Source organism: Tiliqua scincoides, chromosome 7 (assembly GCF_035046505.1).
Source record: "Tiliqua scincoides isolate rTilSci1 chromosome 7, rTilSci1.hap2, whole genome shotgun sequence".
NCBI classification, from domain to species: domain Eukaryota; kingdom Metazoa; phylum Chordata; class Lepidosauria; order Squamata; family Scincidae; genus Tiliqua; species Tiliqua scincoides.
Genome location: NC_089827.1, coordinates 59,845,684 through 59,857,563, shown reverse-complemented (window position 1 = coordinate 59,857,563; position 11,880 = coordinate 59,845,684). Strand labels below are relative to the sequence as shown.

General features: G+C 45.2%; 1 protein-coding gene across 1 annotated transcript; it reads left to right on the top strand.

The window, feature by feature from the left end:
* The first annotated feature begins 1,217 nt into the window (after nt 1-1,217).
* On the top strand, nt 1,218-11,733 carry RRP7A (ribosomal RNA processing 7 homolog A). Its single transcript, XM_066633889.1, has 7 exons — nt 1,218-1,295; nt 4,566-4,708; nt 5,786-5,911; nt 6,562-6,685; nt 7,767-7,864; nt 8,715-8,913; nt 9,718-11,733. The coding sequence occupies exons 1-7, from the start codon at nt 1,232-1,234 to the stop codon at nt 9,801-9,803; spliced, it is 840 nt and encodes a 279-aa protein (XP_066489986.1). The 5' UTR covers nt 1,218-1,231; the 3' UTR covers nt 9,804-11,733.
* The last annotated feature ends 147 nt before the right edge of the window (nt 11,734-11,880 follow it).

Sequence of the window (11,880 nt, the reverse complement as noted above, 5' to 3'; positions counted from 1 at the left end):
AAATGAGAAGTATAAACCAGTATGTATGCTCTTGGTTTGATTCCTGTTTTTACAAAAGGGAGCTGTATACACCCGTTTTGCTTGCTTCTGTCTCAATGCTTATAGCAACAGACTTTTTGACAGTTATGCCATATGTTCAATCACCCATCTCTACCCCCCCCCCCCAAAAAAAAACTCTTTGGAAGAGGCCTTTTATGATGCTTTGTTTTGGTTTAACAAAAGGCCCAGAAATTATAAAGGTTTACATGTGTGTAATGATGTACAACAAGGTAAGGAACCAAATTTGGCTGACATTGTATTTTGCATCCTAAAAACCAGTCTGTAAGTAAACGAACCACACTGAATACTGGTTGATAAAGATTTCTCTCTGTTAAAGGTGCTAAGAATATGTTCCAAGTTGGGAGAAAAAGGTGACAGTGCAAGCATAAGAAGAGCCCTGCTGGATCAGGCCATAGGCCCAACTGGTCCAGCTTCCTGTATCACACAGTGGCCCACCAAGTGACCCAGGGAGCAGTAGTTGGCAACCTTCAGTCTCGAAAGACTATGGTATCGCGCTCTGAAAGGTGGTTCTGGAACAGCGTCTAGTGTGGCTGAAAAGGCCGATTCGGGAGTGACAATCCCTTCCACAATGGGAGCAAGTGCAGTCTGTCCCTGGCCTGTCTCCCTGGCTATGGGCCTTCCTTCTTTGCCTCTTAGCCTCAGACTGTTGGCCAAGTGTCTCTTCAAACTGGGAAAGGCCATGTTGCACAGCCTGTCTCCAAGCGGGCCGCTCAGAGGCCAGGTTTTCCCACTTGTTGAGGTCCACTCCTAAGGCCTTCAGATCCCTCTTGCAGTCTGGGAGCAAGCCTCATTGAACACGGAGGGACTTACTTCTGAGTAGACATGCAAAGGACTGGGCTCTAAGGCTGCAATCCTAGGCACATTCACCTGGGAGTAAGTTCTATTGGCTAGAGTGGGACTTTCTTCTGAGTAGACATGCATAGGATTCGGCCCTGAGGCTGCAATCCTATCCACATTTACCTGGGAGTAAGCCTCATTGAACACAGTGGGGCTTACTCCTGAGTAGACAAGCCTAGGACGGGCACATCCCCTGCAAGGCCCGGGGAGGGTCTGGCTCCCTTCCGGGGAACGGGGCTGCTCCAGGTCGGCGCAGGGCGGAAGCTTCCGCTCCCGAGAGCCTCGCGGTGCGCAGAGCGGCGCCGACGCCACTTCCTTCCTCGCAGCCGCGCAGATGGCGACCCGCGGGGCGAAGCGAGGGAAGAGCGCGGAGCCTCCGGCCCCTGCGGGCTTCGCGGGTGAGTGGAGGGGCTCCTCTGAGCCGCGCGGAGCGCCTGCACTGCGGGGCTCAGGGGCCGCTTGTGCCCGGGGTGCCCTTCAGGCTGCAGCGGGGCGCGGGACTGGGCGCCCTGCCTTTGCGTGTCTGCCCGGAAGTCAGTCCCATTGTGTCAGTGGCACTTTCTCCCAGGAAAGTGTGCGCAGCGCTTCCTTCCAAGCCACAAGAACCGCAGAAGTCTCTGCCCAGGGAAAACTGGGCCTTGGGGAGGAGCCTGGAGCAGCCTTGCTCGGCCAGCGGCGCGGGCACCACCAGTGGTACTTGAGGTGGTGGCTGGTGGTACTCGCGAGACCCCGGGGCACCTGCCACCCGGAACGTGGTGCATCAAAGAGCAGTAGGAGGCTCGACTCAACTCCAAAGCGAGCGTTACTGCACCCAAAAAGCCCTCTTGTCCACCCTGAGCCTCTTACTGGTGTTGGTCGTGTTGCATCTGGCCTCCCAACCCCTGGTGATGTCATCACCAGCAGAGGTGTATCACTTGTGCGGTGAAACATGGCACATGCCATCAAGGGGGGCACCGGAGCATGCAGTCCAACTGCAAGCAGTGGGAGCACACGCGACTTGTTGACAACTGGTCAGGTGAAATTCCCCTGCCGGTTGTCAGCCCTGTGTTGGGAAGCAGTTGGAGTGTGAGCACGCTGATGACGTCATGATGCTGCATGTCATCGCCATGCACTTAACGCCAGAAGCACTTGGGCGCACCAGTTACTTCCAGTGGTACTTTGAATAGGTGGATCGTGTGAAGTGGTACGGCGGACAACAAATCTTGAGAAACACTGGACTGGAACCTTTTCCTGATCTCCAGTTTTCTTCTTGTGTGGAGAAGTATACAATCATGTGAGCCCCCAATTGCAGTCCAGACCAGACACAATAGGAGTTAACAGGTTTGTTGTTCGCACAAAGTGGGGTACTTCTTTCAACACACACACAACTTAATCCTCCATGGTGCTCAGGACCTAGTGCAAAATGTGTGTGTTGAACAGTATTGTTGGGGAACAGTAACAACCGCAGTATACAGTTCAGTGACTGTGTAGTTGGACCGTTGTCAAACACATGCTGTATACTTCAGAAGGGGAGACTTCTGAAAAGTTAGGGGACTAGCAGAAAAGAAACGTCAAGAGGGCCAGATCTTTCCAGAGTGTATGGAGGTTATTTAAATCCACAGTGACATGGCTCAACTAGGAAGTATACCACTATGTAAGAAGGCAGCACCGGGTCCAGGAGGATGCCAGCATGGCTCATGAGTACAGTGAAGGAACCTATAAAAGACTTTCTGTTGAAAATTTTTGCCTAAATGAGAAGAGAGGGAAATCAAAAGCTCACAATAAGGGATGCAAAAAAATAAAAGTATGAAGTGTGCATACTCTGTGCATGGCGTGACAGAGCAAGGCAAACAATAGAAGCAACCTTTAAGCCATTTTTGCCCGACATTGTGTATACACAGTAGGGATCAAATGTGTACACCTGTGGGTTGGGCAGAAATGGGTTAAAAACACTAAATCTGCCAGAGAGGCAGTTAGTTAAATCATATGAAATAATGAGGGAATAAAAGAGAAGCATAATGCGTATAGGAAGACTGTAGAGAAGCTAAATAAATTATTTGCATCTGTCTTCATAGAAGATGCCAAGCTGAAACCCCTGCCTAAACTAACCTTTTTAGGGAGGGAGTCTGAGAGCTCAAGCCTATGCATGTCTACTCAGAAGTAAGTCCCATTATAATCAGTGGGGCTTTCTCCCAGGTAAGTGTGGATAGGGTTGTAGTCTGGAGAACTGAGTCAGACAGTCTTGAAAAGGGATGAGGTTCTAGATCGGAACGTCTTGACACCAGGTCTGCATGACTTCTACCCAAGAATTCTTATGAAACTCAAATGTGAAATTGCTGATAAACAGCACTAAATAACTTATCCTTTATTTCAGCCTTTGTGCCTTAGGACTTTTAGGTAGCCCATGTAACAGTGATATTTAAGAAGGGATCTGGGAAATTACAGGCCGGTCAGTTTAATGTCTGTTCTGGGTTAAACTGATGGAAAACATAATTCAAGATAAAATTATTAAGTGTATAGTAAAACAAGTCTTGCTGCAGAGAATCAGCATAGTTTCTGCAAACATAAGTCCTGTCTCACTGACCTTCGTAATCTGAGAGTGTCAACAGGCTTATGGGTTGAGATGATGCAGTTAATCACTGTATACTTGGACTTTCAAAGGACTTTTAACAAAGTCCTTCACCTTAGGCTCTTGAGTAAACTTAGCTGATAAAAATTCTGGATTGCTAACTAGTTAAACAGGAAGCGGGGAATAGTAAAAAAAATGGAGGGAGTAAGAAGTGGATTTCCTCAAAGTTCTATATTGGGACCTGTGTTTTTTGTTTTGTACATAAATACTTTGGAATTAAGGGTAAGTAGTGGCCGAGTTTACATACAACAAGTTTGTGTATGACATCAAACTATTCGGGGGGGGGGGGGGAAGCAGAATGTGAAGCTTTCCAAAAGGACCTCTCCAAACTGGGAGAATGGGCAACCAAATTTGAGGCTGTAGCTTTAAAAAAAGGTAATTGAGAAGGAAGATGCTTGAGATTTATACATGATGTGAAAAGAGACTTTTTCTCACAATACTAGAATAAAGGATCATCCAGTTAAACTGTCTGGTGAGAGATTTATGGTGGCCCAATGAGATACTACTTCATACAATGCATAATTAGTCAGTGGAATTCATTGACACAGGATGTGGTGATAGCCACTAGCTTGGATGGCTTTAGAAGGCAATTGGACAATTTGATGGAAGACAGGTCTAGTAGTGGCTACTAGCCATAGTGACTATGATGGCTCCAGATCCAGTGGCCCTGAATACTGGTTGTGGAAGAGAAGTACGCTTTTCTGTCCTGCTTTTGTGCTTCCCAGTGAGCCACTGTGGGAAACAGGATGCTGGACTAACTGGGCTTTTGGCTTGATCCAGCAGGGCATTTCTTGTGTTCTTAGACGTACTAGTAAGGGGTGGGAAGCCCTCCTGCTGCTTCAGGCGCTTTATCCCAGTCCACTTTCAATGCTGGAAGTGAGCCAGGCTGGGGAGAAAAGGCCTGAATGCAATGGAATGTATGGGAAAGACAGTTTATTTGTTAGTACCTAATGATTAAACAGTGTGGATGTTGTCTGCTTATTTGATGTATCATAGATGTTCTCTCTGGGTTATAGTTCTTGCTAAAATGTGTTGTTCACAAATTGCTTTTTCTTTTTAGCTATTCCTGTGAAGTTCTCTGAGAAATATAAGTCGCCTCACTATCTCTATGTGAAGAAGCACCAAGTCAGAGAGGACGCAGATACTAACAGGCCTCCAGATCGTACCCTTTTTGTCCTTAATGTCCCCCCGTATTGTACAGAGGTGAGTTTACATGGGGAAGGGAAGGAGGGTATACAGAGACTTGTGTACTGAGAACAGTAGAAAAGGGCAGTGGTAATCAGTATGAGCACTTAACTAGAATTGCTTCAAAGAGAAGCTTACTGAGAAGTTCTGATACAAGATGCTAAGTCTTATTATTTCTTTTTAAAAGTACATTTTATCTATCCTAAAACCTACAGCATTAGTTTAAATACTGGCATGGAATTTTCATACGGGCTTATCCTGCTTCCTTGATCTGTGACCCATGAGATTATCACCCTGTTCTGAAGGGGGTCGCACTCCCCTTGAAGGAGCAGGTCTGCAACTTGGGAGCACTCCTGGACTCGGCTTTTGTATCCCAGTACCCAAATGTCAGCCATAGCCTGTGGGGCCTTTGCCTGGCTTAGACTGGTGCACCAGCCGCTTCCTTTCTTTGGTCCATTTGGGCCTTACCAAAGTAAGGTACCTTATCCAGGTATCTGTAACATCTCATTTGGATTATTGACATGCACACTGTGTGGGACTGCTGTTGAAGACCGTTTGGGAGCTTTGTGAAAACTGCTGCTGCATAATTGCTGACAGGCACAGGATATATGGATCATGTTACATCAGTACTTTACTGTCTGTGCTGGTTGCTGGTGTGTTTCTGAGTGTAGTTCAAGGTGCTGGTTTTAGCCTTTAAAATCTAGGCACAGGGGAGGGGGGGCAGATCAGGCCTGGGAGAGGGGTGGGTGGCAGAGGCTGCCATCCTATCCTATTCCCCTTCCTGAGCCGTGAAGCCCAACATGGGTGTCCTTTTGTCCTGAACCAGCTCAAGGGCTGGTGCAGATCTGAGTAGACCCATTGGGCCAGCTACGCTCAACCTTTATCCCAAGGAAAACTGCAACACCTTCCCTGGCCCCACAGGATACAGCAATGACCATTTTGGGACCACTGTACCTCTTGGAGCTGGAGAAGGATAGGATTAGGCCCTAAGGATTCAGGACAGGTACTTGGCAAGCAAGCAGGAAGGATTGGTAGTGGAGACAATTTGAGCCTTCAGATGAATGGTGCTGAATTCCATTGTCCTTTTGTTTGAAGGAATGTTTGTCAAGGCTGTTCTCTGGCTGCTGCTCTGTACAATCTGTGGAGATGTGTGGAAAGCCAAGTCCGGGGGAAAAGCCAGAAGCACCCAAGTCCAAGTTCTTCCATAATAAGACAAGTCAGGTAAATTGAGAGTGCTGAGCACAGGTGGGGTTGTGTGTCTAAGGGTTGGGAGGGAAGCCGACAACTTGCTGAGTTGAGTTTCTCTGCAACTTTAGCCACCCTTGCCATTTATTGCTTGCATTGAATCAGGATTCCTGAAATGGGATGTGGCTAAGAAACTGCTGGCCCTGGCTTGGTGTGCATGTCACAGAGCCATGCAGTGGGGCCTAAACAGATGATCCCACTTTCCCCAAGCACTCCAGTGAACATAGCCCCTTAATACTGGGAGTGAGGGGAACACTTAAGGTCTCCGATTATGGCATTGTCTTCATTCCTCACAGAGCTTGGCTTATGCAGGCTGCATGTGGTCCTCTTTCTGTGTCTCCCCCCTGTCCCCCTTCCCAGTGTTAAAGAGGAAGGGAGAAAATACACTCCCAGTTTAACTAACTGAGCCATAGAAGCTGTGTGTGTGGCTGGCTCTCTTTTCATATTGAAATTGCTGATCAGCAGACCAGAGGGAGCTTTATTTCCATCAGGGCAGGTAAGGAGAACAAGCACTAGGTGACTGTCCCCTTGAGTTATTTCCGTAGCTAACTAACCCTTTTTGTTCTTTGAGGCATATGTGTCTGAGAAACACAGTAGTCTGTAAAAATGTTCCTTCTGCTTTTTAGGGGTTCCAGGTTGCTTATGTGGTGTTTAAGAGTCCAGCTGGGTTGCAGGGAGTCAAATCCTTATCAACACAGGGGCCACTAGTGATATCTTCTGACACACATCCTGTCCAAACTGGCATCCGAAGTAAGTCAGCTACAGGTGTCTAGAACCTCTCTCTCTCTCTCTCTCTCTCTCTCTCTCTCTCTCTCTCTCTCTCTCTCTCTCTCTCTCTCTCTGGCTTATGGGGATATGTATATTCCGTGTCTGGCAGTAGCCTTCCCTAATTGGGCATAAGTGCTGGGCAACATGAGGGAGACATTGAGTTCAAATCCCCACTCAGTCCTGCAGCTCACTTGGGCCACTTGCTGTCTCTCAGCCTAACCTGCCATAGGGTCTCTGTGAGGATAAGGTGGTTGATAGAACAGAACAGTATGTGCTGCCCTGAGCTCCTTGAAGGAAGAAGAAAAAAAATGATAGACTGATGTTGATGGAAGCCAATATGGGTGCTCACCTCAACTAAATACATTAGTTCCTTCATACTTTTTCCCTTTTCAGTTTCCTAGATACCTCCTTTTGCCTGCAGGGCACCTTGTCTCTCTCAAATACAAAACTGTTGCCAGATGACTTTTAATTCCAGCTATTGCCTGTTACCAACCTAACTAGAACAGAACTTTCCCTTGTCTCTTTAATGTATTGTTGGATTGCTTAAACTGGCATTGTGCAACGTCAATAGTGAGTTGTCATCCATCCAGTGTCCCGGAGCATTATTGCATTATCAGGACCTGCAGGCCTCAGGGACCAGTTCAGGCAGTACCAGGATGATCTGGCCCAATTTAGATAATCTGGTAAAACCTGGTTTTCCAGAGCAAGGTGGCAGTGTGAAGTTTGGAGGAATTTGGGCCTTGTTGCAATGATAGGATTGAATTCAATAGCCAGGCCACCAGGTAGTTGGTGCAATGGCATTTGGAATTTCTTAACCTAACCTCAAAGGTGCCCAACACACCACTGCCAGTTGGCCTGTGGGGGAGAATTTTGCAGGCTGGCATTCATGTCACGCAAGCTTCATTCCTGTTGTCGCTGGTCACTGGGGTTTGGGATGGAGAGCAGAACTCCATTTTGGATGTGTGAAAAGGGGCCTCTCATTCTCAGAGTTTGGTTTTTCTTTGGATACTTGGTTGAGTGGTGCCGTGCAAGAGTAACTCATGGATCTTCTTCCTTCTCTCAGAATGGATTTCCAGGTATGAAGCTTCTGTTGTGGATCCTGCCGAGCTGAAGACGGAAGTGGATGCTTTCATGCAAGTCTATGACCAGAAGGTTGTGGAGGTAGGGAGTCTTTGGAAATATGTTTTCTAGCCAGGTGCCTGCTTCTCTTGCAGGGGCCTCTGGATTCAGCATCTACTGTGTGAGTTGGGATGAATAACAGCTGGACAAAACAAAACAACTGGACTTGCACTTTTCCCTGCAAGTTGCAAAGTTACAAATTGCAAAGTTGCAATCTTTCAATATATTAATCTATTGTCGGTGTTTTGTCCCTGCATCATAATGGACTTAACCCATTTCTACCTGGCCCACAGGTGTACACATTTGGTCCCTGTTGCATATTGGGCAGAAATGGCCAATGTTGGACTGAAATGGCTTAAGCTAGGTCCAGTTTCTCTCTAATGTTGATGGGGTGAATCTAGAATGGAGAGTCTTGAAGGATCGCATGATCCTTTTTTTTCTGCTTTGCTTTTCTCAGCAAGCGCCCATTCCCCATTGTAAGCATGGCAGAGGGCTGGTGTTTGGATTTCTTCGCTCACAGCCTGCAAAGTTTGGGTGGAACCAACCACTAGATCAGTGATTTTCAACCTTTTCCATCTCACGGTACACTAAGGCATTAAAATAATCAAGTCACACCACTAGGTTTTTGACAGTTGACGAGGCATACTATGCTGCCAGTGGGGGCTCACATCTCCCATTGGCCCTATTAGTAAATGACCTTCCCCCAAATTCCTGTGGTACACCTGTGGACCACTCATGGCACACCAGTGTGCCATGGCACATTGGTTGAAAATGGCTGCACTAGATTATAAACAATATTGCTGTGAAGTCAAAGCAGCCCCTTCTCGGCAGACTTAGTTGTATTATTTCCTTTTCCACATTTTCCAGCTTTTCCTCTTTTTCCTCCACTTAGGAAGAAGCCAAAGCTGAGAAGGAAGATGGTGTTCCCGATGAGGAAGGGTGGGTGAAGGTTACAAGGAAAGGGCGAAGGCCTGGACTCCCCCGGACAGAGGCAGCCAACTTGCGGGCACTGGAGAGGGAGAAGCGCAAGAGGGCACGCAAGGAGCTGCTGAACTTCTATGCTTGGCAGCATCGTGAGAACAAGAAGGAACGTGAGTACCTTCATCTTCACCTGCAGTCTCAGTGCAACGGGACTGAACGCCACTGAAATTTTTAAAAAGGCTGAAACCAGGGAATGTTAGTGGTTATCTTGTGAAGCTTGGCAGAAGCTTCAGCAACTGTTGCACCCAAGCTGCAGTCTTGCCAAGACCCTTCAATATAGTAATGTAGTAAAGTTTTCTTGGCAACCAAGGATTTTATTTTGAGCATTCTGCCATGTTTCTTGTTTGCACGTAATTGGACTGCCTTGTCTTAAGTAGTTGTATAGATCAGGGAGCAGGGATGACTTGAAACATAATAAAGGTAAAATGCAATCTTTTTAATTTTGTACTAAATTTATGGCTTGTGTTTGTAGGGGAGAGTCTTTCTGTTCTCCTTGCTGGTAACACAGCAGTGATGAAGTTAGGGACATAAAACTATTCTCTCTCTTTACTCCCCCCCCCCCACACACAAACCCCTTAGCCTATCTATTTGTTTAGCCTTGGGGGAATCTGCTCTGGGTAGAAGGAACCTGCTTGGATGGTGGGTATCCAAGTTTGAGGTCTAATTGCAAAGGCAAGGTAGTGTTTAAATCCCTCCTTTCCCCCAAGGATGGTTTCACAGCATGCCTAGTACAGAATAATAACAGATTGAAGGTCTTCTACTGGACAAAATCATTCCTGTACCAAAAAAGTTAAATGAACACTTCTTTGATGGATGGTTTGCCCTTTGAAAATTATTTACAAAAAAATAAACTAACAATCCCATTTGCCTATCTTTTTCCTGTTTGATCAGTTGCTCCTTTCTATATCTTTCAGACATTGCCCACTTGCGGAAAAAATTTGAAGAGGACAAGCAAAAGATTGCACTCATGCGGGCGCAGCGAAAGTTCCGGCCTTACTGAATTGACTGCTGTTTCCAGGAGGATCCTTGCCACAGAAAGGAATTCATGAGCAAAGGAGATTTTCGTGGGCTTCTGAGAAGCACTCCCAGACAAGAACTCTTGTCAAGAACAAGATATATGAATATCTTCTGAACTGAACCATGCTGGTTGAAATGGCAGTTTGTAGGGTCTAGATATGAAACCATTTTGTCTATATTGGTAGGTCATAAGTGGGACTTCATATGACTGCTTATTGAGTCCCAAGCAGTCCCATAAGTTATTCTTATGGGAATGATTTTATAGGAGCTTGATTTTGCCCAACAGCTCCTTGCCTATATACATCATGGTTCTGATCAAGTTTTTCAGATTGCTCTACTATGTGCCTATGACTGTAAATATATCTTTCTAAGTGTTGGTTTCAGACTTTGTTGGTTCTTATAGATGTGGTGTTACTGGATAACTTGCAAGTTGAATGTCAAGCAACCTGCAACTGAGTAGCTACTCTTTTGACTCTAGGCATAAAACTGCCTGAATCTGTTGAAATACTTAATTGGCATCAAATATATTTGGCAATGAACATTGTTTAGGATAGCATTGCAGTTTTCAGAGAATAATGGGTATGGTTGGATGGACATTGCAACAGCACAATAGTGGCTACTGCACAGTAGCTAATACCCACAATCTTGCCTCCCCTTCCTTCTGTAGAAGGAGGTGAGTTGCTTGCTCTGTTGGTTGAGAGTTTTCTGTGTAGCATTCATCTGCCCCCTGAGTGGAGAACATATGTAGGAGAAGGGATTAAACAGAAGCTTCCTGCTTTCTCTTAAAATGGGCCTAAAATGTTTTGGACCTATCATAGTACAAAATTTCACATTTGAGTCACTGAAGAGTAGGAGTGCTGTATCTGCCTTTTAAGTTAGATCATATACTGCAGGCAAGTGCAATTCTCAAATCCCATCACTTGACACAGAGTTCACATGGAAGGAATCTATTGGGCCTTAAGATTACTGATAGCATTTAACACTTCTTTCTTAAGCTGGAGGCAGACTGTAATTATGTGACAGATGAAAGCAGTCTGCAAGAAGGAATGTTGCTTATAGGGTGTGCATTCATCCCACTGTTGTCTCCAGTAAACTAGTGTTGTCAATATTAGAAATAGAACAAACATTAATTTGGAGAGAAGCCTGTTTGTTTTCAGTTCAGATAATTTTAAAAACCACATCAGTTTTCTTTACAAAGGTAATGTTCATTTTGTTTTTTCCCTGCTCACATAATTAGCAAAAAGAAAAAAGTTTAGAAAATTGGCTGCAGCAGATGCTCTATTTCATTCTGGCTCTAGTGTAATTACTGTTTTTTAACAAAACTCAGGCATTTATACTTCACAATTTCATAAGTATATTACATAATAGTTAAAAAAGTTTAGCTCTGATAAGAAAATATTGTATATTTCAATTTTTCCTGGCGTCACAGTTTACATTGCTAGGTAGGTATGATAGTACAGCAGCTATCTTTGGAACAGAATATGCAAAGATGAACAGCCAGTATTGTTGCTTTGTTGCATGCCTGTTTTTGTATAATCTATTTCTTGTCTGTGATTGACAGTAATGACACTCTCCATCCTGCCTGCAATCTTTCTTAGGATGGCTTTAAGGTATGCTAGCCCTGACTTCCTTTGGGCTTCAAGGGTAGACCTAGGTGGGGGTATATTTACTGCCTGCTGTTTACAAAAAAAATCAAGATGGCAGATGCTTTTTTGCTGGAGCCCACCACAAAGGGCAAGAACAGGCTACTAATGACACAAAAAGGAAAATGTGAAATTAAGCAGGTTCCCCCATATCTGTCCCTTCATAAAGCTGAAGTGCATATTTTCTAAAATCCTAAAGCAACTCTGTTAAAAAAATATTTTAAGTTATTGCAAACCAGTTTTTTAAATAAAAGTTATCCAACACTAGAAGCTGACACTTTAATTGAAACAATTGTTGTCCATTTAGAATATCAAGGCTTTGATCTAGCAAAAACATCTGTTGCAGTGAGAACCCCAATAGCAAACACATGCATAAGAATTCACAGATGAACATGAGCAGCTCCTGTGATCCCACCA

Coding starts and splice junctions, on each gene's coding strand:
- RRP7A (XM_066633889.1), top strand. CDS start 1,232: ATGGCGACCCGCGGGGCGAAGCGAGGGAAGAGCGCGGAGCCTCCGGCC. Junction 1,296..4,565: donor GGCCCCTGCGGGCTTCGCGG/GTGAGTGGAGGG, acceptor TTTTCTTTTTAG/CTATTCCTGTGAAGTTCTCT. Junction 7,865..8,714: donor ATGACCAGAAGGTTGTGGAG/GTAGGGAGTCTT, acceptor TCCTCCACTTAG/GAAGAAGCCAAAGCTGAGAA.